At 43.6% G+C, this 25,971-nt stretch overlaps 1 protein-coding gene across 4 annotated transcripts in view; it reads left to right on the forward strand.

The window, feature by feature from the left end:
- Positions 1 to 3,104: 3,104 nt before the first annotated feature.
- The window catches only part of SESN3 (sestrin 3), a 44,852-nt gene continuing 21,985 nt past the window's right edge, over positions 3,105 to 25,971 (forward strand). For 2 of the 4 annotated variants that reach the window (XM_069808356.1, XM_069808357.1), the window contains exon 1: positions 3,105 to 3,340. In XM_069808356.1, the coding sequence (XP_069664457.1) occupies positions 3,242 to 3,340 (99 nt within the window). In that variant the 5' untranslated portion in view covers positions 3,105 to 3,241. The remainder of the gene's footprint in view (positions 3,341 to 25,971) is intronic. The other 2 variants (XM_069808358.1, XM_069808359.1) reach the window with 2 other exon arrangements.

Consider the following 25,971-nt stretch of genomic DNA (forward strand, 5'->3'; position numbering starts at 1 on the left):
TTCAAGAATGTGGATATGCTCACCAAAAAGCCAGCTTGTACAAAGAGAGGCTTTTACTCTGCAGAACTTGTGCATGTTTAACTCAGAATGGAACAAGCCAAGAGCTTAAAATCAGGCACAGAGGCACAAGTCTTTGCAGGCAGCAGGACTCTGCAGATGGTGTAAGCTGAGCACATACATAGCGTTTTACAGGATCAGTGCCATGGGGATCCCAACAGTTCATTTCCAAACACTGCATCTAGACAGAGTTCAGGTGTTTTGAAAATTCTGATATTGTAATTATCTAATACTGATACTGGACAAGCACTGCATCTGGCCCTGTTCGGTACACTTCTGATTTCTATTAGGCATTAAAATTCTTTACAAAAAGAAAATGCAGAGGAAAAAATGAACTTCAGAAAAGATATCCAAGAGAATTTTTGTTGAGTGCAGGAAAGGATTTTAGGCAACTTCCATTTGCTGTATTGTTTCCAAAAACAATGAAACACTTTCAGTTTCTGCTTCTCTTGACATTTCTCAGATACTAAAGTACTGAAAGGCAAGACTGGGAGCCACAAAGGTACTTAAGTGCTTATGGTTTAAGTGAGGGTTAGTCAACCAAATACTTCAAGCATCTGGGCAAACATGTCCCGCCCCCTTTCACAAGAAGTTTGTGGCAGAACAGAGACTAGATATCAAATTTCTCAAATTTTAAACTGCCTTACAAGTCAGCCTAACTTTCACACTTGGCTAGTGGAAAAGTTTCCCCAGTTTTAATGGGCTTTGCTAAAGGTCTGAAGTTGTCACTCAAGGTGGAAATAATTTCAGTGCAGAGGAATGGGACCCAACCACATTTCTGAGGATGTCCAGTCATGTGTACTTGCTACTGCGGAAACAAAATATATGAATGGATGCTATTATTGAAATCTGAGTATTTGCCAATGTTCCAATGTTAAGTGTAACTCAGTTGAAATCATTCTCTTATCTGTGTTTCAAACTTGCCTGCTACCATTCTTGCCAATGGGTTTGAGTTTTGAACCAGGCACTTTGACAGCACATGACTCAAAGTGATCTTACTTGAGCTGAAGTCAGCTCTCCGTTGCTTGTGGCTATAATAATTCCAATCCCCTTCTGCTTCTTTTAAAACTTCTCATTTCAGATAACACCATGGAGTTCGGCAAGAAATAAAAAGCCATTTACATCATTCCTGTTGTTTACTTACATTTTAGCATTACTTTCAGATTAGATGACGGAAACCAACCTGTTTGGCTCCCCTTTGTCACTTAATAGCACCGTGCTGCAGCACGTGGGATTCGGACGCAGGCTGCACTCAAGCAAACTCTTTTCTCATGTTGGGATGCCATTTCTACTACACTGCTTGGAAAAAAACCTCTTCCATTTATTCCTCTCCAAGCATTTTGTATGGCTGCCTGTGACTGCAACATTTGGATGCATTCCACACTGAACTGACTGGCAATAGCAGAATCCACTGAGTGCCCGCCTGCTGCAGGCAGCTCTGCCTAAGGAAAAGATCCCTTTGGAAACTGATGGAAGGGGAAGGAAGGATGGAGGAGGATGTTGCTGTGGATGGGGTTTTACTTATGGTGGCAAAGCCTGATCTAAGAAACTTTTCAGTAGTTTTCAAAGACAGTCAGATCTAGGTTCAATTAGACTCCTTTAAGAGACGTAAATTACTAATTGCATTGTGCCCTTTTTAGCCAGCCAGTTGACTAGATTACACAACGCTTCATTTTGCAAAAATAGAAAGTATACCCAGGCAAAGCAGATCACAGTTCTCAAGCAGCTGATGTACCATTGTTTTGCCAGGAGAAACCTTGAAAACAATGCATGTAACACCCCAAATCTTCTTAGAAATTTCATGGGGTTATAGCATTCTGTTTCCATAACAAAATCAAATCCTTCTATACCAACATCCTTCAAGATAGGAATTATATAATGCTCGACATTGAATAAACAAACTTTTATTGACATCGGTGGGACCACGCATGTTAAAGCTCATATATGCATATTTAAAATCTAAAGCTAAAGAGCACACAAACAAGGAAAACTGCAGTGATGCTATGATGCAAAGAAGAGGTTTATACCCCAGCTATACTAGGCTGCAGATTATAGATTTGTCTCTGTCCTAATTATACACTCCATCTCCGTGCATTATCATGGAGCCTAGAAAACCCGACTCATCATTTCTAACAATCCCGGCGACCTGAGGCAAACACACACACGCTCGCATGCGCGCTCCAGACGTTCCCAACTTCCCCTAAAGCAAATACCTAATCCTATTCTGCCTGGCAGCAGAGCAGTCTTGTCCCTACACGCGCAAGCTGCCGCCTCAGAGCCGGCCCTTTTGCAGAAAGCACTTCGTCCTCCACGCAGGCAGCCCCCCGCCCCGGACGCCTTCGGCCGGCCGGCAGCAGCGAGCACCCCCACCGCGATTAACGGATCCGCGGCTCCGGGGAGGGGGATACCCCGGGACGACGGCCTGGGCCTGGGCCTGGGCCTGGGCCGAGGCCCGGCCCCGGGGCCAGCAGCCAGGCGGGGCGGGAGGCTGAGGCCCGCACCTCATCACACCGGTGACCCCTCGCCCTGCCCTGCCCCGCGCCCCCAAACGTGGCTCCCCCGGGACAGTCCCGGAGGGGAGCGCCGCCGAGCAGAGCCGGGAGCACCGGCCGGGGCGGCTGGGGGGAGCCGGGGCTGGGGGGAGCCGGGGCCGCCGCGGCCGGTCCGCCCGCCGCTCCCTCACGGCCGCCGCTCCCTCACGGCCCTCGCCGGGCGGCGGCCCCCCGCTCCTGGGGCGGGGCCTCTCGCGCCTCGTTTGCATAGAGCCCGCTGGCCCGCCCTATTGGCCGGGAGAAGGCACGCGCCGAGGCGCCGGCCCCGCCTCCCTCCCGAACGCTGCCCAGAGACGCGGCCGGCCCCGCCCCTCGGCGGCGGCGACCACGCCTCTTCGCCCGCCCCCGCTCGGAAGCTGCCTGGAGATGGGAGCCGGAGAACGCTCTGCCCATTGGCCGGCGGCGGGCGGCCTCCGGGATTGGCGGGGCGCGGCGGCGGTGGGCGGGGCGGCCCGCGCGGATTGGCGGAGCGCGCAGGGGTGTGCGCAGGGGGCAGCGGCCCGGAGCGGGGTGCTGGGGCCGCGGCTGGAGGATGGGGGCGGCCGGCGGCGCGGGCTGCTGAGCGGCGCGGAGCCACCCTGCCGCCTCCCCCCCGCTTCCCCGCCCGGCCAGCGCCGCAGCTCCCCGCCAGCATGAACCGCCTCGGCCCCGGCCCCGTGGGCAGCGCCACCGCCGCCTCCGCCGCCGGCCAGTACCGGGTGTGCGGCAATTGCCGGAAGGTGCCGAGACAGGTACCGGGGAAGGGGGAGGCGCGGGGGGAGCCGAGGGGGCTGCGGGAGGCGGTGAGGTGGAGACCTGTGGGGGGGAGCGGGGCGGTGGGGCGGCAGTGGTGTGAGGAGAAATGGGGCGGGGGGCGGCTGTGGGGCGGCGGGGTGGGGGCTGCGGGGCGGCTGGGACGGTGCGTGGGGGGGTACGGGGGCTGTCAGGAGGGGAGTGCCTGGGGGGTGTGGGGCGGGGGGCTGCGGGGCGGCGGGGACACGGCCCCAGGTGTGGCGGGGGGCTGCCAGGGCCCGCACCCCGGTCGCCTGCCCCCCCCCGGCATGGGTTGTCACTTGCCCCGGGCTGCCCCCCTCCCCCCCCCGAGGGTTTGGGGGGCACCTGGCCTCCCCGATGGCATGGGGGGGGGGGGAATTGACTTGGGGCCCAGCCGCGCTGGGAAAGTTTATCCACGTATTTCGCCGGCAGAACTCATCGCCGCGATCTCCGTCAAGTCTTTGTGCGGGGGGCATCCGAAATCAGAGCTTTAAAAATAGAAGAAAAGCACCCGAAAAGCCCCTGCCCCCCCCCAGCCCGCTCAACCCCATCCCTGCGGTTAGCAGCCGCTCCCTTGCGCAGACCCCCTGTGCTTCAGGAGGAGCGTAATCGCTTTTCCACCGCCTCTCGACATCTGCGTAACGGGGAGCACTAGTTGAGGTGCTTTTTGTTTGTCCAGTGCAAATGAATTAAAATTGCTGAGCTGTGCAAATGCGCAGAGCCTGAGCGCCCAAGATGAACACGGTGCCGTTTTGGGTTTTATTTTAATTCAGTCTCTCCCGATACATTTTGCACCAGGTTGGTTCTTGTAAATGCTGAGAAAGCCTGTAAGTCAATGAGCTCAAATATTTGCGCTCTTTGTCCAAAAACTGTTTTTCTTCCTCTGTGGGTCAGGCCAAGTGCCAATCAAAGTTGTTTTTCAAGCCTCTCTTCCCTGCAGTAGGACTGCTTTTTTCTTTCTTCTGGTTTTTTTTTTTTTTTTTAAGGGTTCGGTTTTTGGAAAGGAGGTGTGTATTTAGGGGAGGGGGGAGGAGAAACGTTAAAAATCGGTCAGAGAGAGAAGCAGGTCTTAAAAATCATGTTTCTCGAATATTTTAATGGAAACAAAATCTTATTAAATGTGCATGCTTGGTATGTGCAGTTATTTTTTCCATAAACTCTTGGATCATATTACAGTTGATACTTGGTGCTCAGCTCTTAGCTCAGCTTGCGAGAAATGTAATGGATCAGAGAAGCACACATCAGCAGAGTCTGATTTTTAACCATTTCGTTGCAGGATCGAATCCCTTCTTGGCTTTAACTTGCTGCTGTTACTGCTTTAAGAAAAACAAGTACTTAAAAGAGAGAAGTTCTGCGGGGTTAAAGCTTGAAACAGCTTCAGCCTTGACATATGTCTAAAGACATACAAATTAACCAGTGCCAAATATGTCTGTGGAGAAAGCAGGGAGGGAGCTTGCTTTGTTCTGCCAAATAATCAAAATGTTTTGTTGACAAATAAAGTGGTGCTTGGCAGCACTTGTAGATCTAAAATTAAATTTAAATTATTGAATTTTTTTGAAGCCATAGTCTCATCCTGCTGGGTAGGACTTTTTTTGTATACCTCTTTAATGCTGGGGGGGGAGGGGGACAGGGCTAGATGATACTTTTCTGGTAAGAGGAAATTTACCAGATTAGATTTTTTTTATTTTTTTTTTTAAATAATTTAGGGAAGATGATGGTAAAACATAGGTACCCGGTTGAGTCTGTTGAGGAAGGCAGCTCAGCGCTGTCCTCCTTTGTCTGTGGTCATTTCAACTACTTTTGTTGCAAAACTGGGGAAAGAAAGAAGAAACTGAGCGACAGCCTGTGAAACCCTCTTGAAATATAGGTGTTTTGTGCTTGCAGTGGTTGTACTAGGCCATCATTGCATATGTGTTTTAGGCTGGACAATAAACATAGAAGTACAAAGCTTCTGACTACATCTGTAATTATGTAAAAGTTGGTATAATAAAAATCATGGTAAATTTTAACCTTTTGCACTTCATTGGCAAGCATGCAAGTAGAAAACAGGGAAAAAAAAAAGGCTTGGTGGAAGTGAGATGCAAATTTGACCTGAGTCTCACAGTAATAATCTTCAGATAAGTGCTGCCTCATCTGTTCTTTTGATGGTGGTGGTGTTTTTTTTTTTTAATGCTCATGTGATGATATACTGGAAAAATGATTTACCTTAAAACATGTTGAATCTCTTCTGCCCTCCTCAGTCTTAAGTCTTTATTTGAAGCCACCTGAATGCTCACAGTTTAGGTAGTGCTGTTGTCAAAATTGTAAGGGGCAAAGCAAGCTTTCTACTTACTGGCATATAATGAAATTTGAAATAGTCTAGCAGGTTTTGGATTCTCATGGGTGAAGGTAAGTTTCTCTTTCAGCAGGGATGCAGGAAAAGGCAGGTGCAGTGCTTTAGGTTTCAGCTAATTTCAAATTAATCAAAGTTATATTTTATTATGGAAAATTCTATTAGGGTAGCACTAGAAACTTGCTAAGGATCCATGGGTTAAATTTGCCTATGAGGAAGGTTTTTCATATTAAAAAGATACAATTTCCGGTTGGGTTTATTGTTAACGGGACACTTTAAATAACCAGATCTACTTGCAGAACAATTGCTGCTAATCAGAAGGGCTTACACAGTTGTAGATGTGACAAATATGTCATTATTTGATTTAGGAAAAAAAAAGACAACCAGTAATAGGTGGTGCTGGTTTGGATTTGGTGAGTGAGCTTGTTGAACAGACAATTGAGGCTAATGCTTTGACTCAGCTTAAAATAAATGGAAGAATGAGTAAAATGAGATGAGTAGCTCCAGTTTGTGGGATTGATGGGCAGGCTTTGTAACAAAACTGTGTCATATCATGCTTAAAATGGCATGTGAGTGCTGTAGCCAAGTCTTTCCTAGAGGTGGCCGGGAGTTGCTGCCATTGCAGTAACCAGGACAGCCTCCAGCTCACTTTTGAAAATCCAACATGTGGGGGAGTCCCTGTGCAGGGGAGCTCCAAGGTGTAAATCTGGAGGGGATCGGGAGCCTGATGGAAACCCAAGGTTCTCCTGCCTAAACAAAATCAACAGCCCAAGCAAGCAAGAAGAGAATATTTAGGAAAGGCTCTGTATTTCTTTGGGCAAATAACTGCTTCAGGAGGGCTTTTAGGAATAAGCAAAAAGTCTTCAGGGGATGGAGAAATCCTGATATGTCAGGAAATGTAGGAACAGGGAGAGTTTGCCAGCTGTTCAAGCTTAGTTGCAAATTGCAAAGCATGCGAAGTAAAAGTTTCTTTTACATGTACATGCAAGTTGGTAGGATAGAAAAGAAAATGAGTATAAACGTGGTTCCAGGATTAAATATTTGTATCTCCCTCACTGAAATCTAACACAAAACAAAGCCAATGGCAAAATGAGTGATGGGGGAGTGTGGTTTATAAGCATCCATCGCTGTTGGCAAGGTGGAAGTGAACCCAGCTTAGCTGACCCTCCTGGCTTGAGCCAGTCTCTGTGCTGGAGTGCTGGATAAAGGTATATGAAATCCAGGATCTGCTCCTGTTTTTCATAGGTCTACCCAATCAGGGTGATCCCGTGAGAGGGAAATAGCCATCAATACGATGGACATAATTTTCAGTGCTCCTCATCCCTCCATGCCAGTGTCCTTCTGTAGCACGAGTCTCAATACTATACAAGTTACTAAAGCAAATATTGATGGAGAAGCATACAGATAGATACATGAAAAAAATATGTGATATGATACCACCAGAAGTAGGTCACGCTAGACTAATGTAGTAGTCTTGTGTTGACAAGACATCTGCTAGAGTGTCCTCTTCCGAAAGCTTTGGAAGGACTAAAACTAGACTTCATTCATTAAACATCTGAAGTAACAGCAGAGGTTGAACTCCTTGCTGCATTAGCAAGTCAGCTCAAATTAAACTTTGGGATTTACTAACACAAAATGTTCTAAATACCAAAAAGTTTAAGTGGGTTTGAAAAGTATTTGGACAAATTCAAAACAGAAGAATTAAAGGAGACCTGTAAATAGGAAATAGCAACACTTTCCGGTATAGTTTCTGTATGCTTACCCGACTGTTACATGTCTGCTGTTGCCCCCTGGCAGGTACAGGTTAGTGGGCAATAGGGACCCTTGATGTGACACATTTTGTCTATTTTTTTTGCCCCTGTTAATTATAGAGGAGTGATTGGGAACTGATGGGAGTGGGCATGGTGGTGGGCCATGCTGAAAGGAGGAGTCACTGCACTGAGAGAAGACTACTGGTGGGTTTTCAAAGGATCACTTGAAACTAATCTGGTTTAACACTGTCCTGAATCACAACGAGAGCGTTACTGTTTCGAAAAGACGTACACACGGCAGAAGTGGTAAATGATGTTGGTCCAGGGAAAGAGTGGAACGTTTCATACAACGCTGGGAGACCTTGAGCGCTGGCGTAGTTACTAGTGGGGTGAAATCCAGTGGTATGAAATATAAGAGTTACAGGCTTGGCTGTTTGTTACTCATAACTTTTAATAAGAGCAGCTCCTCAGAAGGAGCAGGGAGAAGGATGCTGGTGTGCAGGAGGACCAGCAGGTTGCTGTCACCCTGCAGGGCAGCGTTGTTGGGGAGGAGGGAAGCTGGGAAGGATGGACCCTAGTTAAACAGACGGAGAGGTGAGCTGGCTGGGTGCTGGGGGAAACGGGAGGACTGGTTTTGCAGAAGGAGATTAAAAGAGTTTGCTTTTTTAATCCAGCAGAAACAAAGGCTGAGAGGGAATATGATTCCTGTCTATAAATACATCTGATGGTAAGAGCCAGGGAGGAGAAATTAGCTCAAGAGTAGATGGATGTAAAATGGTTGTAAATACATTTAGGCTGGAAAATTGAAGTGTCCAGAGGCGTGAGGTACGGGAAGACTTTGTTCTAGGTCTGGTGCTGTTAAAAAAAGCACCTACTTTTAAGACAGAAAAATGTGTGGATGTCATTAAATGATGCGGTGCTTACAATAGCACTAGCCTAGGCTCAGGGAGTTGAGGTCATATCCAAAAAAAAAAAAAAAGACACACTTTCATTCACTTTATTGTTCTGTGTGGGTGAGTAAGAAAGTAGCCCAAAAGTGAACCAAAAATAGTCTAATGTCAGGTCTCATAAGCCCGTGTAAGCTAAAATAATGTGTCACCATGAGTCACGAAGTGCGTGGAGATGCTGTTACCTGTTCTGTAGAAATCAAGAGGCCTTTCAAGGACATCTCAACTATTTTGAGGGAAGTCAACCTGGTTCAATCTATTCTCAGCATAGGCAAATGAAAGTTGCTATGCCTTTGCTTGGAAAACACCCTAGGTTTTCCACAATGCGGCATCCTTTTTTTGTTGAGTTGCATAGTGTAGTTGGCTCTGGAAATCTGATCAACATACTTGGCTGTCACAGAGAATCTTATTCTGTAAAATCAGATTATGTCTTCCATAGTTCGACCACTCTTAGTAATAGTCTCGTCATGCTGTAGTTGCCTTAGTTTACGGTTGCCTAGATGGCTTTAAATCTCCGATGTGCCTCTTCCTAAAGGACTTCTCAAAGTGATTTGCAAAGTCTGTCATGAAAACCCAACTCTGTTTGTATTGGTTCTAATTTTAGCAACTTTCTGTTGTGTAAAACATGGTGCCTGCCTTCGGTGTTTGTGTCTTCCAGTCCCCTGGAGCACTGCCATGGTGCAACCAGCTCGGGTCACTCCACCACTAATCCTGCGTACACAACTAGGGGGAGAAGATGGGTCTTTGAGGGTCCAAAATGTAAAGCTGTAAACCAAGAGCAACAAACCCAGCCTTTTAGGGCAGTTAAAATTGTCAGCAACAGGCCCCTCACCCTCATCATTTGTTCTTACTTTTTCTGGAAAGATTTAGTTAAAAAAAAACAACTTAAAGAACAGGATTCTTTCCTGTGAAATAAATGCAGTGAAAATCCAGAGATAACTGGTTTCTCTCCTTCCCTGTCCTCATGAGTCTTGCAGTAATTTTTATCTTATCAGAGCCCGACCCTTTTAAATAATTGTTCTCCCACCCCCCTTGGTAATTATTGGCTTCATTGCCTGGAATCGGAGAGCACTATTGCTCTTTGCATGTGTATGCTGGTCTTGAGGGTTCCTGGGTTCTTCCACTTCTGCCTTAAAAGCTAGTGTAAAAAATTTTCCTTCTACCTTTCTAGTCTTATGTGCTGAAGATGGGAAGGCAGAACTATTAAATTTTTGTTAGACCTGTAATGAGAGTGGCGTGAGTGAAATGAACCTCTGGTGAAGGACGCTGTTTTGCAATGAAAAGTTGTGAGGTGGCCTCATAGGAACCACGCTCATTTGGAATAGTCACTTTTACTTAATAAAACAAAAGCAAAAACACAGTGTTCCCTGAATTACAGGGAGGGAGTGGAGGCAAGAAAGGAAAGAAAGTGGGGAGGAGGATTTTCTTCAAAAGAAACTTTGAGGTTTAGTGTTGGGAGTGGGTTAGCCAAGTGTGGAGGTTGTCCTCTGTTAAGACTTACTGCTGCTGGTAGGAGTGGTGCATTGCATTAGCCAAATCGCAGGCTGTGGTTTGGAGATGTGGACTCTGTGAGCATTTGCTTTAAATTTATGCATATTACTTAATTAGTGCTTCAAATTTCACATCTCTTTAAATGGTGGTGTTTTGAAATCTGAAAAAAATATGGTTCGTTAAGCATCCTTGGTTTCTCCTCTCTCCCACATTGGCAAGGGAGCTGTTAATACTCGTTTGGTTCTTTATTTGAACCTTTTTTTCTGGCCAGGGAGATTTGAGCGAGAGAAGATAGTGGTGTAATTCACCTGTGGCTTTGCATAGCTAGGGTAGTTGGTCTGGAGATTTTATTATCAGATTTCCATTTCCAGGTCTGGAGAACAAGGAGGGATCATGAGCATAGTTTGCTTGGCCAGACTGAATATTGGATTTTGTCTAAGTGGGTCAGGATAGACTTGGGGGAAAAGGGGTGTTTTCAGCAGAAAAGAAATTGGAATTGTCAGGAGGGAGACCTCAGTTAATGAGAAATTGCATATCATCAGCTTTGGAAAAACCTGTATGGAAATAGTCTATGCTGTTTAATTTCTCTGTCCTTTGCAGGTGTTCCTGTTTGTGTGCAGAGGTCCTTCCCGTTGTTGCCTCTGCAACCCAGCCTGGTAGTTTGTGTGCTTTGAGTAGAAGCTATAGGGAGCATAATGCAGATGACTCAAATATCTTGTGAAATTCCATTACAGGGAGGTAGGGATATTCTCCAGAAACAATTTTTTTCTGACTATTTATCCGTCAGTTCATTGAATGCATTAGGGACAGGTCAAGAAATTTTATGGGGTTCTCAGTATGCCACCCTGGGCAAACTAGTGTTAATGATAATAGAGGAGGCCATGATCAAGGGGTATTAATTTTAAATGTCTCTCTTAACCACTAGTGTCGAATTTGTATTATAGGATGCTTCTTGCATATCAGACATTGGATAACTGCCAGTTGGGGCAAAATACCTGTGTAGATGATAGTTAATATTACGTGTTTAAGACACTGAGAAGCTATTTTGTTCTTGGTATAGACTGTATCAACCATTGATTTATTCAAATATCTTCATTCTCACATCTTACTTAAGTTGAAAGTAAGATGTTTTGAAGCACGGGCTTTTTACTTTTAGGGAGTAGTGTTCGTGGCAGCCAGGGACTTGAAGTTAGGGAGGGGCTGAACAGGGTGTAAGTGGTGGTGCTCAGGGTAAGAGGCAGAAGTCGGTGCTCTTAATGTAGAAAGACAACTTAATCCTTCCTGAAGTCCTTGGTTACCTGAATCAGAGCAAGATAAATAAACAGATACAACCTCCTGATTAAACACCAATTTTTCTTTCTTGTTAATGATTCATATTTCTCTCAAGGTAAGCATCTTGTTCATCTTGTTTTCTTATATCGTCAATGGATTTCTAATGGATTCTGAGCTCAGCACCCAACCTAGTGAACTTGGTAACTGTGTGAGGCTACCTGCAGTCCCCTTCCTCAGGGGATTTTGTGGGAAAAGATAATAATGGAGAGGAATATGAAGTATTCCTGGCTTTGTGTGTTGCGAGTAGGCTGGAACTGAAGTGATAAGCCTGCATCACACAAGAAGTTCCTCATGGACTTGCTCCATATTGTGTGGTCAGTGTGTGAGCCACCCTTTGAGTTGTGGTTTAAGTCTTCCAACGTGCACAAATGTTAGGTTAACAGGTATGAAAGCCAGGAGAAGTCACATTCTTGAGAATTATGTGCAACCGTAGGTCTCTATTATCTCTTCAAGCGCAGAAGACGTTTGGAAGAAAAGTAAAAGGTAACTTTAAAATCAGGTTTTCATCTATTCAGAATGAGCAATAAACTTGTAGATATAACCAGTATGTCTCAATTGCTGCACTACGGAATCAAAAATGCATAATTGTGTATCTGGTTTAAAGTGTATTAAATTTGAACTTAGTTTTGACATGAAACTAGAGAGAATTGTAAATTCTTTTAGAGTTAATTGATACTGTAAAGGGTGAATTAAATTCTTCCTCAGAAAGGAGTAATGGTTGCAAGGATGACTCCTCACTTAACATTTTCACACAAAAATGAACATTAAATGTGACTTGGAGTTTACTTGGGAATTAAGAATTTGTGCTTCTGAGCAATTCCACATAACCTAAGTAAAACAGAGTTACGTTGATGATAGAGAAGAAGTACTAGCTGTCTTGGTGTAAGCCATTCTTAGAGCAGTACAGAACTGCTTACTTAAAATCATCTTTTATCTGTCTCTGGGCTGTTTATTACTGCATTGGATTTGCTCTGGCTGATACCAGCAAAACAATTGAAAGCCAGCATATGTTCTCTCCTCTGTATGAATTGTGCAGTTAAAAACTATTTAATAAGACAGTATCTTAACAGCGTTGAACCTAATTTAATAGCATGTGCTTGTAAATACGTTTAATATCTCCTGCTTTAGCATGTGGTGAAGGGAATATAGTTACATTATTGGGTAAATGTATCTGGAGGGGTTTTGGCCATATGGTTCTAAATCTGTTTTAATGTAATTATCCCTATTAACTAAAAAAATAAAAAATATTCCCTCTGAGTTGATTGACATTCTTCTCAGTAAAGCACCCTTGTTGCTGATTAGAGGTGTGGAAATAGTAATTTGTTCTAGCATTTAGAAATTTGATTAGACCTCTAATGAAATGGAGCGCCTACACACTGTCTAAATATTCTACCTGACACCAGTTGGATCTCATCCAGCATGGAAGAACACTTGAAATGTTGCTTTACTACAGTATGTTTTGTGTCTTGAAATCAACTGTGCTGCCTGTATGCAAATACCCACTGGCTGTTCAGCAGGCAGGGTGAACCTTGACCCTGCCTGGAAATCAACATCAGGATTTGATTATTCCACTGAGCACTCATTGACTTACTGCAATAACTAGCTGAGAGTTAGAAAATTAAGGCAACTGTTTATGTGGAAGCACCCATACTAATAACTCCATAAACTGGACTTCAGAGTGGCTGCGCCCATACATTATACATGGTATAAAGTGTATATGAGGTAGAAGCGTGCTGTTAAAGTTCACAAGTTGTCGCTGTTCTTGTGTAGTAATAAGTTGATAACAACATACTGTACATGAAAATATAAAGTTAAAGCACCACATTTCTCCCTGTTATGAGCTGGCTTGTTCTGTTCCTTCCAAAGGCTGATTGAAACACCCGTTGGGTGTTGTGGCAGCTCTTCTAGCACCCATGTTTAAAGTCCTCTTTAACTCAGTTGCAGCAGTTTTTGCACTAGAGCACTACTGCTAGAAAACTCTGAAGCAGGACTCTTCATTAGCATCCTGCGGTGGAAACATCCTGTGGTGGAAACTTCCAGTCCCTAGTGGTAGAAAACGCATTAAAACAACACTTCAGGTGCATGATGTTCATTAGTCAACAGTTCATTTTGGCTGGTTAGCTTCTCCCTCTGAAATACAGAAGATAAGCTCTAATGCATCTGAACTAGAATCAGATGCAGCCTTTTGTCTTCTTCCTTGTAGCTTTTTTTAATCCTGTTTCTCCACCATATTTAATATTTTTACATTTTGCAGTCTCCACATTGGAACAAATACAGTGGAAGTGTTGAACCAGAACTACCAACTAGTTTATGCTGTATTAATGCTTCAGGAGACTTCAGAAATTTTTTTCATCTTCTGTTTCTTCCAGAAAACCCAAACAAACTGTTCACTTACATTAGTAGTTTAAGTTTTGCATTACTGGGGAAAGATTGGATGAGGCAGTAACATCAGGGATCATGCAGGTAGAACCTGCTTTGAGATAAGTGACTTTTATTCCAGCAATTTAAAGCTTGTTGTCTTGCTTCAACGCTGGTGCTTCACAAGTAGTTAGAAGAAAAGGTGTGTTGGTTGAAAAGGTCAACTGTAACATAATTAAAGGCTGAAGGAGCCTGCAGCCAGCATTGGCGTTCTTAAGGGGAGACGGAGCTTGGTGCTTGTTAGACCTGAGCAGAGGGTGAGCGGAAAGAGCACAGTCTGCACCGAGGGAAGGTATGCTGGAGCCGTCTTTCACACACGGCTTGGAAAAGCAAAATGGGAATGGAGGTGGAAGGAAGGTCTCCCTCCATGACCCTGCTCTTTAGGTCACTTATGCAAAAGGTCTTAGATAAAGCTGTAGTTACTTGACCTATTTATCCAACAGAAACTTGCAGTACAAGCAAAAGCAGTTTGACTATGCAGTACTGTTGCTGTTTTGTATGGGACACTCCTTTGTGTTAAGCTGTGCCTCATGAATACTCACAGGCAGCATCCAGCCATCCAACATGAGTAACTTGTCTTGTTTGAGAAGCGAGGTCTATGGCGTTGGTTCTTGTTTCCCAGAAAAGTTGGAATACCCATTGCGTGGTCTAGCTTGTGTCTGTGCAGGGCTAAGCTGGGAACAAATAAAGGCTGTGAATATGTCTCTTTGGGGTTGGGCTTACTCTGATGCAAAGGTCTCAGTTTGGGTTTGGTGACTTCATTCAGAAAACGGGCAAGTGGACTGGAACGCAGTGGAGGGTGTCATTAGGCAATGCACGTTAATCACTCTTCTGTAGCTGCAGAAGCCTTTATTCAGGCAGGATATAAAATAAGTGGGTTTATTATTTCTGTAGTATTTGCTGGTGATTTTTTTGTAGAGTCATTAAGTCACTAAAATGCAGCCAAAAGTCCTCCTAGTAGAAGCTTAGGCAGTAATCTGAGGAGAGAGTAGCACCTGTCGGCTCTGAGGTTGGAGGTAAATCTGAAGTTCTGCCAACCTGCTGGCCAGGATGGCTGAAGAGAGCAGGAATAGCTGATCTGTCTCTGGACACGTCTCTGTATTTACATGCAGTAAATCTTCTGTAACAGTTATGAGTCTTCATTTTTGAAAATCAGCATCTCTTTTAAGCTCTGTCAGGAAAATACATTTACACCTTAGGTCTTTGCTGCCACCAGCTCAGCCACATTAAGTCAGTGTGTTTTGGAGATCGTAACTCAGTAATGACTCACTTTGGTAAGTGATAGCTTAAGATGCAAAAAGTTCTTTAAAAAAAAAAGAAGAAAGAGGAAGAAACTGCCTGACTGCCAGTATTGTTATGGTCGTTCCAGCAAGTCAGTGGCTTTTGAATGTGCTTCCGAGATGAAGCCTTTCCTCTGTCTGTCTCTTGCCCAAACCTCTCCCAGACTAATCAAATGTAGACCAGTTAGCGTGTCAGCTCCTTGCTCATTGTAAAACAGTCTCCAGCCTTTGCAAACAAGACTCCTTGGAGAAATAATTTGCTCTAATTGGTGACTGTTTTAGGATTTCCTATCAGGTAAAGAATCAAAAGGGCTCACTCATGGTTTTCCATCTCTGGCCCTAGCATCTATAAGATTTCTCTGGACTTCTTTCAAGGAGACTGTGTAAGAAAACTTAATTCAGTAAACTCAGAGGCATCATGTAGGTGCCACCTCCTTCTGAAAAATGCTTACGAGTCAATTAATCAAAAAAGGCTTAACTCCTGGCTTAGACAGCAAGGCGCTTGCTCTTGGAAATTGTACCTTTAGGCTAGAGGTAAAAGTGTGTTAGTCAGGGAGATTTCATTTTTTTGTCTGGTACGTTCTTTCTGTTTGAGTCATCGACCAAAGAAAGATGGAAAAAAAAAAAAAAAAGGTGCTTCTCTTAAAGCAGGAGGACATTACTGCTTTTGCACATCCAGAGGGGCTATCCCTTTCCAGGCAGAGCTGTGAGAATAGCATCAGTGTTCCTTACATTATTTGAACTGTAACAAAGATGCTCAGTGGTCATCAATTGTACATGAGCATTCGTCTGAGAAACTTGTGCCAAGACGGCTTCTCATTTTTTTAAAAGCTTTTCAATGGATTCACTTTTAAAATTTTAAGGAACGTTGGCCACAATTTCTGTTTGCTATAGACTGGAAACCTTATGTCAGCCTCATGTTTTAATATTTTTATGTCAGCTTGAGTTTTGATGGGAACAGCTTGGTTAAAGTTATTCATGGTGAGGTAGCATAGCCAATGTGTGCTTATATTCTTCCAGGTAGATACCATCAATCTAAATGAACATCATCTGCCCATCAAGTGAGAAGGGAGAGTAAATATTTATATTGTCTTCATGTTTTAACTCTTCAGGGTTTTTTTTCTTCACCTTTTTCAGATTAAATTGATGTAACTTCTGATGAGGCGCATTCAGAAAAGGGGAAAAAATAACATTTGCTTCCTAAAACCAGTGTTAGTAAATAACTGAAGCGTAATGTACTCAAGACGATGAAGTAAATGATATGATACCACTTGTGTTGAACAGACAGTGTAGGAATGTGCTCACGCAGTCACTAAGGAGCTCCGTAACCTGGGCTGCATCTTTTAGACTGGATTAGCACAATCCTTCTTTCTACAACGGTCCAGTTTAGCTAAAATGTCTCCTTGTTTGGGTGATGCCAATTCCTATCTCCATTAGAAAATAGATTACATTTTTTTAATAGCATTTATAGAATAAGTAATATTCTTGAACCAACCTGCTGCAGATATAGATATATAACAGCATTAGAGCAGGTACAGTGGGTCAGATCAAAACTCAGTATCCTGTCTCTGACAGTGGCCAAGGGAAGGTATCTAAGGAAGGGGACACAAAATGGAGCAAGTTCATCATGACACTCCCTGGGCACTGTCTCCCAGCCTCCAAGTATTTGCAACTTGAAAAATTCCTAAGTTGGAGGTAGTTTCTCCGTATTTAATAACCGTTCCTGCATTTCTCTTCCATGAGCTGGAACAATTTACTTTCAAATACACGCTGACTTCAGGTGTCCACAGCATCTTACAGCAAGGATTTCCACAGCTTAGTTGCACATTGTGGAAAAGGTTAAGTATCTCTGCTTGAGCTTGTCACCTGCTGGTTGGTTCCTAATCCTTTTATTGGAGGTGGTAAAAGCACACTATGCATGGACTGTGACAGCCAGGAGGCAGTCAATTAAAATATCTTGACATGCTCATGACAGCAAGCTCAGCAGTTCAGAGTTGCTTTCCAAAACTCAAGCTACCGTGTTTCACAATCCTGTGTGCAAAAGATGGCAGAAGGCTAGCTGGGGGGGGGCTCCAGTACTGAGCTGAGCACATTTCCCTCTTTTATCTGTGTGAGAGGATTTGTTTTTCTGCATTTTGGCAAGTTACTTCCATGACTCTTAAGATAGTTCCTGCACACAGATTTAAAATAACTGCTTTGATCATTTTGTACATAAAATGTGTGGGAAAAGCAGTTTGAAAACCCATGCTTCTGCCATCTGCTTGACTTTCCTATGTCTCAGAATAGAATTTGGTTTTATATAGTACCTGGTAAGTGAAAGGTGCTTAGGAGCATGTTTCTGTAGCAGCGTATTCTGGGACACTATTTATTTGCTCAGTAGTAATTTTTATCGAGCTGAAAACACCACAAGGACACAGACTTATCAAGAGGGACTGTTGGCAGGGACACGTGGTGAGTTTATTTCTGGATTGTGGAGCTTCTGCGATTTTACCTTTTCTTTGAGATGCAGCAAAGAAGCACCTGTGATACGCTCCAGGCAATGAAATGCTCCTGTGCAGCAGGTGTGCTGCTCTTCTGCTAAAATTCAAACTTTCCACTTAAACATTCTGGTTCAGTGGTTTTCACCAGTTGGCTGATCAGGGGAGCAGGCAGAGAGCATCATGTCCTGCATTTTAAGAGAACAGCTTCAAGAAGCAAGAGCTGTAACCAGGCAGTGACATTGCATGGTGAAATACTTGGTGAAAAGTAGAGGAGGTGCCTGGTAAGCAGGACTGTGTGGTCTGAGATCTCTGAGATCTCATAGCTGCAGGTCAAACAACTTTTCACATTGGAAAGATCCTCAGCCTTTGCCTCTTGAGTTAAACTCTCTGGTGGATTTCGATGCTTTGCTAGTAAAGATTTTTCAGTGTTTGGTAGTTAGTAAACAAGTAGTGTTTGACAATAGTCATGAACGTTGCTTGACTAACACCTCAGCCAGCAAAATACCTTGTGTGACCAGGACACCAGTGCAGCCTTGTTGCTTCTGATAGCCTATCATGCAAGTAGTTGAAGCTGGGAAGGAAACAATTTTAGCGAGCTGGTACAGAGGTCAGAGCCCAGCTTCCTCCCCTGCAACTGCGGGGGTATTGAGATGCTAATCAGAGGAGGATATTGTTATTATTTTTTCCATTAAAGTGCAAAGGTAGGACTCTATACTTGCTGTGAGCAGATCTCTTTCTGATACTACTCAGTCTGAACTGTCTAGCTTCATCATGTCAACTGAAAACTCAGCAGTGACTGAATTAACGTTTGTCTGGTTTCTCAAGCAGGTTGTGCAGCTGAGCTCCATGTGCCCACCTGACTCAGGGACCGTTAACCAAGGACTTCTTTAAAACCACTGTTAGCCAAGGACTTCTTTAAAGCTAGCTTTAAATATTTCTACAAGAGCAGCAGTCGTGCTAGGAACTGCGGCGCAGACATAACCTTAAGAGTCTTACCCTTGGTAAAAATACAAATCTTAATGTTTTAAGGCACACTGTGCCTGAATTGCGTCTCTCTCTGCTCTTTGTCACAATGAATACGACGGCAGCGCCAAAGAGGAGAGGTGAGAGAATGCAGCCTCGATGCCAGTCCCTGGTTAAACAATTCTCCCAGTCTGCTTTTATAGTAACCTGCAGTTAAATGCATCTTCCTTCCTATAAACCCTTGGTGATGATGATCTCTGCTGGAATATTGTAGCACTTGAGGATGTTCCAGCATGAATTGCAATGGAGTTAAACGTTTTCTTTAAAATATATTGTTGGAGTGTATTGCTGTGTACTGCTCTTATATTAATCTAATATTTCCAACATTTAGCATTTTTTAAATAGTTGTTTTTTAAAAAAAAAACAACTGAGCCACTTTCTTTACGGTACAAGGATGCCATTATGCGTTTACAGTATGGATGAATACCATTCAATTTTGCTTGCTTACAAGGCCTGTATTTTCAGACAATACTTCTATTAAAAATTCGGTAGAGCATTCTTGGGAGACAGTTCTGCCAGAGGTACATGATGGATTTACATAACCCTAGGGGTCTTTTTCTCTTTTTCTTTTTAATATCCACCAGTTATGCCTTTCTGATTGGCAGCATGCCCAATAAATCAAATGTGTGTGCGTTTATGAATTGAAGTATTTAACCATTCAATTACTGTATTGTAAAGAGGCTGTGCTATCGGTGGTTAATTTAGGTATTAATTCAGGCCTGTCAAAGCAGCTGCTGTTTTATCTGTACTTTCTATCAAACGTTTTTTCTACCTGTTGGCAGTGGTTTGCTGTGTGGATCGAATGGGGAAGTCGATACGGTCTCTCCATAGGAGGACGAAGACCACATGCGTGACCACGGTTGCTGCCCTTACCCATACTGAGAACGCAGCCTCCCAGGCACGTGGGACCTCTCTGGCAGAGCGAAACCAGGTTTGGTTAGATGGGCTGTGCTCAGGCAGGACGAGGCAGCCCTCTGCATGGGAGGCGGTGGATTAAAGGATATGCCGTGCTGCTTCAGAGACTCTTCGTTAGCAAGTAGCATTGCTGTCCTGGCTGATGATGAGGCAGATTAACTCAATGCAGTTTTGCCAATTTAGTGGCTAAAGGCTATGTTCCCCGAACTAGATAATTTTGGTCTGTTTGAGTACATCAGACTTGGACTAAATGTGAAGGTGGAAGTGGGCCAAGGTGCAGATAAAACAAGCCCCAGCTTAAACCACTGAAGTTTTCCACTGTAACTTTTGCTCTTGATATCTGATGCTGTTGAAACATCGAAAATGCTCTTCTGCCGTGCTCGTAGGATTTTGAGTCATCTTGACGATCACAAGATCTTCTGTCCTGAGGGCGTTTCTTGGGGAGCACACAAACTTCAGTGTTACTGTTGGGTGCACGGGGAGGAAAGGAGGTGAGGTTCTCTATGGCCTTGTGAGGGAAGCTTTGTTTCTCTTTTGTTTTGTTTTGTTTTGTTTTCCTTCTTTTTCTTTTGAAGGCTGAAGCAGACCAGAAGACTATTTGTTGTCTGCTGGTAGTATGTGTCTTGCCTAGCTTCAGACTGCTACATTTGAGCTGGTTAGCCATGGATTCCTCTTAGTCTATGGAGGAAAACAAGGCCTTTCCATGGAACAATTGATCTCACCCTGAATTAGATATCACCTTTCTTTTTCAGTTGTGACCAGGATCCAGCTGGCTCACTCTGATTTGGGTGTCTTTGTTTGGTCAGCTGAGTTTTACCGTTGGTATCTGATAAGGATTGAGGCATGGATAAGAACTCAGATTTTGAGGTTTGGCTTAAACTAGGTGCAAGTGATTCTCTAGCAACAAGGAAGCAGAAGCAGTAGCTGTTTGGCTCTCATCCTTTTCGTGTGTGAATAATCAATGTTTAGGTTTGACTTGGCACCTTTAGTTCAGCAAATCTTCTTGTGAAGATCTTTCCATATTTCCAGTCAGGAGCCTCAGCCTTACTTTCTCAGTTAGACGTACTCTGTACTTCAGTTACATCAAGATTAAGTTACAGGTGTGTCTTTTAAATGATATATTCAGGTCTATCCTGACAAAAATGCAAAACACAGTTTGGGCTTCTTAAATAAAGAAGTGTTTTGCCGCATACCCGTTAACTCTGACATTTGACTTGCAGTCCTTGCCTGTCTACTCCCAGTTGCAGCTGAAGGTTGGTTTGGGTTAATAGAAATTATCTGCAGGACAGGGAGAGTGATACGACAGAAGTAGGACTAAAAAGGATGTAGATGTAGGCTTTCTTCGTGAAAAAGGAGATAGGCTTTTCTGCCAGTTACTATGTGTTCACTTCTGAGTTTTTCTCCCGTAGGTTGAGTGTGCCGGATATCTTTCAAAGATTGCGGAGCCACTGCTAGACTTCTGCTGCCTGGCCATCCATCTTGGGTTGGGTAGAAATTGCTGCCCTTTGGTTTCTAATTAGTGTGGATTGTGTTCTTAATAGCTGGTGGAGGGATGGGAACTTGGGATAGGCTTCCTTTTATTGTGTGAAATCCAAAAGGGCTGTAACCTGTTACCAAAGCAAAAGCTCCCATCAATTGCACTGCACTGGCTCTCTTCCCAGCTCCTTGCACCACTTCATCAACTGTTAGGCACAAAGATGCCAGATTCTTAATGTTAAAAGTGACTGTTTTAAGTATTTTGAAATGCTGTTCCATAAAAAAGATTTCCTACTGTTTGACTTCCTCTGCTAGTTTTCATCTTTATCGCTTAGTTTGCATTTCTGGAGTTGTACAGTCTGTTAAGAGGAAGAAACCATTGCAAAATCACTTGAAATACCCTTAACAAATGACTGTAGGCTAGGACTTTTACTTTGTGAACTCTTTAACATTTTGACATTGTTTGTTCTGAACATCTCTTTTATTGCTTCTGGAGATATGGCCTGGGTTTAATTATAGGAATGGGTCAGTTGTAAGGAAAAGTTCTGCACTGTCAGCAAATAAACTGTTGTGCATCATTCAAATTATTCCTCTTCACATTTTCTCTTTTGTCTTTCGGCTTTTTTTCCTCTACAGAAATTGTTTTGAAAAACAGGACACCAAGGTTTACCCTTCTAATGTGTATCCAAATTTTTGAAGTTGCAATGCAAACATAATTTGAGATGAATTGCAGATATATTCTAAAGCTATAAAGCTCACGATTTTATTACATTAGATGCCATAAACAGATTTTTTTCTTTAAAAAATGATGCATCAATAAATGTTTGTCAATAAATTTCAAAATTGCACAGCTTTGATGAATATGCTTTTTTGTTCTTGTCAATCACAACCTCCCAGGAGTACTGACATGTGAAGGCAAGTAAACTGTGACCCTTTCGTTTTCCTTTTAGTCAGCAATACTATGTGCAGCTTTAAATAGTGTATTAATCCTCTAGAAATTTAAGAAGAGTATTGAAGTTTACACCTAAAATGAATTGGATGCATCCTAAACTTCTGCCATGTTTCTAAACTGCTCTTTACAAAGTTAGGTGGATAAACTAAAATGCAGCTTGGCATACATAGAAATAAACAAAATCCCTCCTGCATCCTAAGGAAGGGTTTGAATAATAGTAGAAGCCTAAGACACAATCAATGTTCAGATAGCATTTTTTTTTTTTTTATGCTTGCTTCTGTCTTCAGCAAGGATAGAATGAGCAGATGGTTCAGTATGACTGTAAAATTGTGTTAGGCTTTGCTGAAACCCAGAGCATTTGACTGTGATCAGAGCAAGGTAGACCCTGTGGAGGTAGACCCTGTTCCAGGATCCAAGAACTGAAAGTGGAGTGGAAATGTGTTCAGTGAGCAACAGTGAGGGTAGGAGAAACCAATTTGTAGGTAGGGCTTTAACCAGCAGCAGCAAACTGCCTGTACCATGTGAACTAAAATGCAAGGCATTTGTGTCTGTCAGACTGAAAACCAGAAGTGGGCTCTGCGGCATCAAGTCCATGAGGTTGAAGTGGTGTATTTTGGTTTTGAGGAACTGTAAGATAAATCTGAGACTGGGACAAAATCGATCCCTTTGGGGGGGATACAGCCCCAGATAGGGAGTCCTAAACCCAGTTCTCCACTCCCACCCAGGTGTCCCAATGATGGACTCGACTTGCCGCAGATGATAATGTGTATTATAAAGAGGTAGACCACTGCATTTAAATAACAAAGATCCTTAGATATGCTAGATGGTAGCACAACTGCCTGTAGATTATAATATAAGAAAAGGTGTAATAAATAAGAAAAGACATACTCATCACCTTCCCCCCCAAAAAATTCGTGCTTGTTTAGGAAAGAAGTTTGTTCCTCAGGAGAAGCTAATTTTGGGATGCCCTTAAGATTTATATTTGATCTAGTGCTGTTTATTATCTTGATGTCTTTATAGTGGCGGCAGTTTTTGTCAGAGTGGAGGCTCTGAGCCCTTTGTGGGTGTTTCCCGGCCGCTTGCGCTGCTCTGGGAGTTCGCAGGGAGGTGAGTGGCAGCGTTGCCATGGCTCACAAAATTCCCTCTTGAAGTGCAAAATGTCTCTTCCCAGTTTTGGGGTTTTTTTTCTCCAGTCACAGCATGGCCACCTTGATGTTGAGTTCAGGATGAATTGGCTTTTACATACCACATGTGTGAGAAGCCCCTGTATAGCCGCATCAGTGCAACCACTTGCTTCTCGCCTGTGCTTTCTGCGTTTGTGGGTATTCAAAGGTACTTCCTAAACCAGCTGTTCCATCAGCCCCGCCATTCTCAAATAAAACAGCCTCCTTTTACAGCTTCCTAAAAGCAGCCGTTTCTTTAAAGCCTGAGGACGCAGTGACTTGTGATAGCGAAGAGGAAGAAGGGTTATTTCTTTTGCTTTAGGCTTTGGGAGGAAAGCCGCGGTGCTGCTCCAGCGCCGGCCAGGCTCATGCTTGCTCCCGCTTGGGCTTCACAGCTGCGTCGCCAGCCGCGTGGCTCTGGCATCCCTCCCTTTGCCACAGCAGCCCGGCAGCTATTTGAGATGCAGGTGCCATGTCCCGGTGCCCGCGGCCTCTTGGCTCCGGAGGAAAGGCGCACGGTCACTGCCACAGCTAAAAATAAACCCGCGAGAGGGCAAGTCGCAGCTTTTGGCTCTGGGGGGTTTGGGCAGAGCTCGCCCAAGGACGAAGGTATTTCTTGCAAATTGCAGATGTGCAAATGGGAAACGGTTCCACTTTGTCACCGTTAAAATTCCTGATGCTTAGCTCCTGACACTATTGCAAGTGCAGCTTAAGGAAAGAAAGCAAGTCACAGATGAACTTGCTCAGACCTGATTTTTCATGAATTCCTGCAGCAGCTCTCCCGTGGTCTGCAGAGGTCTCGTTCTGCTGTCTGATGCCACAGCGTGCTACTACAAAACCTGCTTCTAGGGTCTGGCTTGCAGTGGCCCCTGTCCCAGTAGCCTGTCCAGGCTCAATTTTCTCTGCTTGTCTTTGAAGCTTTTCATCATCTTTTTCCCTCCGAAGAAGTACGCCCCAAAAAGGCTCTAGTCTTTATGTAAATGGAATTGGTTGCAAACGTTTTAAGATAACTTATTCATACTCCAGCAATGCATTTCTGGAGGAACGTGAAGCAGAAAATGACTGGGATATGTGTGTACAGCATTTTAGTTGCTGAGCAACCTGTTTCTTGCTTCTGCCACTTAGCATAAGAATCCAATTTCAAATAAGGTATTTGGGACGCTGGCTGACTTAGCAATAGCCAGCGTAACCTGCAGAGACTAGTTGGACAGGGAAACAAACCCGCTGTCTTGGGAAGCAAGAAGCTTTGCAAGAACTTTCACTGTAAAGGACCATATATCTGCAATGTTACTTTCTAATTCCCATACATAGTTTTTCATGTTTGGGTTCTTGGGTAGACCTTAAATCACTGCTCTAGACAAAGCATGCCCAGAAGCAGTGGTTCTTATCTACAGCTCAACAAAGCCAACATTATCTTTCTTAATGCTAGTAAACTTCCCATGTTTTTATTAATAGCATCCTGAGAACTTGTGCAACCAGATGATGTTTGCTCCTTTTCTTCTGACGAGCTTGTTTTAACCAGTTTTAATAAAAAAAAGCTTTGGCGTGAAGGCAAAATAATCTTTCATGTTGATGGAAAGGAAGAGCATACACTTCTAATATAGAAAAAAACCCAGCTCCCTGGAAGCATGCTGTGATTGATTAGACTCACAAACTTGAATTATTATGTTTGGAGTTTTACTTTTTTTATTCTTGTTTTGGTTGTTTGTCTGTTTTTTCCAGGCTTGTGTTTTTGTAGAACTGCCACCACCCAAAAAGAATTGGGTTTTGTCCTCTTTGCAGTATATTTAACACACCTTATTTTTCATGTCTGACTCTCTTCTTGGCTTTCTGTTGTCATTCACAGGAATTAATTGGAGATACTTGCCTACGTTCATCCACCCAAGTATGGTTTCCTCCTTTCCTTCTCAGCAGTAGCTTATCTGCAGGGTCAAGGGAGTAATAGCAGTCACATTGAATGGGGAAACAGGGGAACGGAACCCAGATCCTGCTAGAAGAAGCGTATGCATTTTTTTGCCCTGGTCTGGCCTTGAGGACCAGCTTTGCAGAGCCTGAAGAAGCAGTGTATAGGTCAGAGAGCAAGATGGAGAAGGCTGTGGTTCAGCTCTGGCTTAGACCTGTGCTCCAGCGAGAGCAGACGGTTTGCGCCTATCCGAGTTGTCTAGCTCACGCAAGCTGCTTTCTCCAGATTATTCAGTATGAAATGAAGGTTTTAAACTCTAATATCTAGATAACCTTTATAAAACAAGTAAAATGCAACCTTAATAGTAATCTTGGAAAGCATTTCTTTTTTTAATGTTGGCAGAAATGACTGGCTGCTAGCAAAATTGTGTATGTAAAGCTAGAAGATGTCTTCCTGTGCCTTGTGTAGCTGTGCAAGGAAGGAGTTGCGTGTGCAGATACCCGGTCTCTCTACACCCTTTCTTCTTCCTTTAGACTGAGTATATTTGATTCATAAGAAGTATTTTGTGGGATTTTGTGACAGTAGGCAGCGGTTGCAGTAAGTTGTCTCCTGGCAGCTGGGCTTCACACAGTAAATCCAGCTTACTTCTGCATCTTTTAGCAGCTAATTATTCCAAAGTCACAAATCTAATTGTCCTGTGAGAGTTTTCTTCGGAACATCTTTCCTGAATAATCACTGCTGATTTTTGCATGTTTTTTCATAATCTAATTTAGAAAGGACAGGATGTTTTTAAGGAGCAAGACAATAGTTACGCAGATCCAGTGGCTTCATTTTCCTGTGTGGAAATCGGTGACACGCTCCTTCTGGGACCGGTGCTGCTGTTCATGCACATGGGAGTTAAGCTTAAACCCCCCTGGTAGAGGTATTTAAGGGTCAGTTGTTATGGAAAACCTTGGAATTTTATGTTAGGGGCATGAAATATTTAGTATGCAAATCCAGTACTGTTGTTGATGGATAACTTATTAAGAGTCACCAATGCTGCAATGCAATTAGGGACTTGAGAGTGTGCAGCCAGTTTCCAGTAAGGTGGAGTATAACCATAAAGAGGAAAAGAAGAAAAGACAAGACGCTACTGCTTTAAATTAC

Source organism: Haliaeetus albicilla, chromosome 20 (genome assembly GCF_947461875.1).
Source record: "Haliaeetus albicilla chromosome 20, bHalAlb1.1, whole genome shotgun sequence".
In the NCBI taxonomy this organism is placed as follows: domain Eukaryota; kingdom Metazoa; phylum Chordata; class Aves; order Accipitriformes; family Accipitridae; genus Haliaeetus; species Haliaeetus albicilla.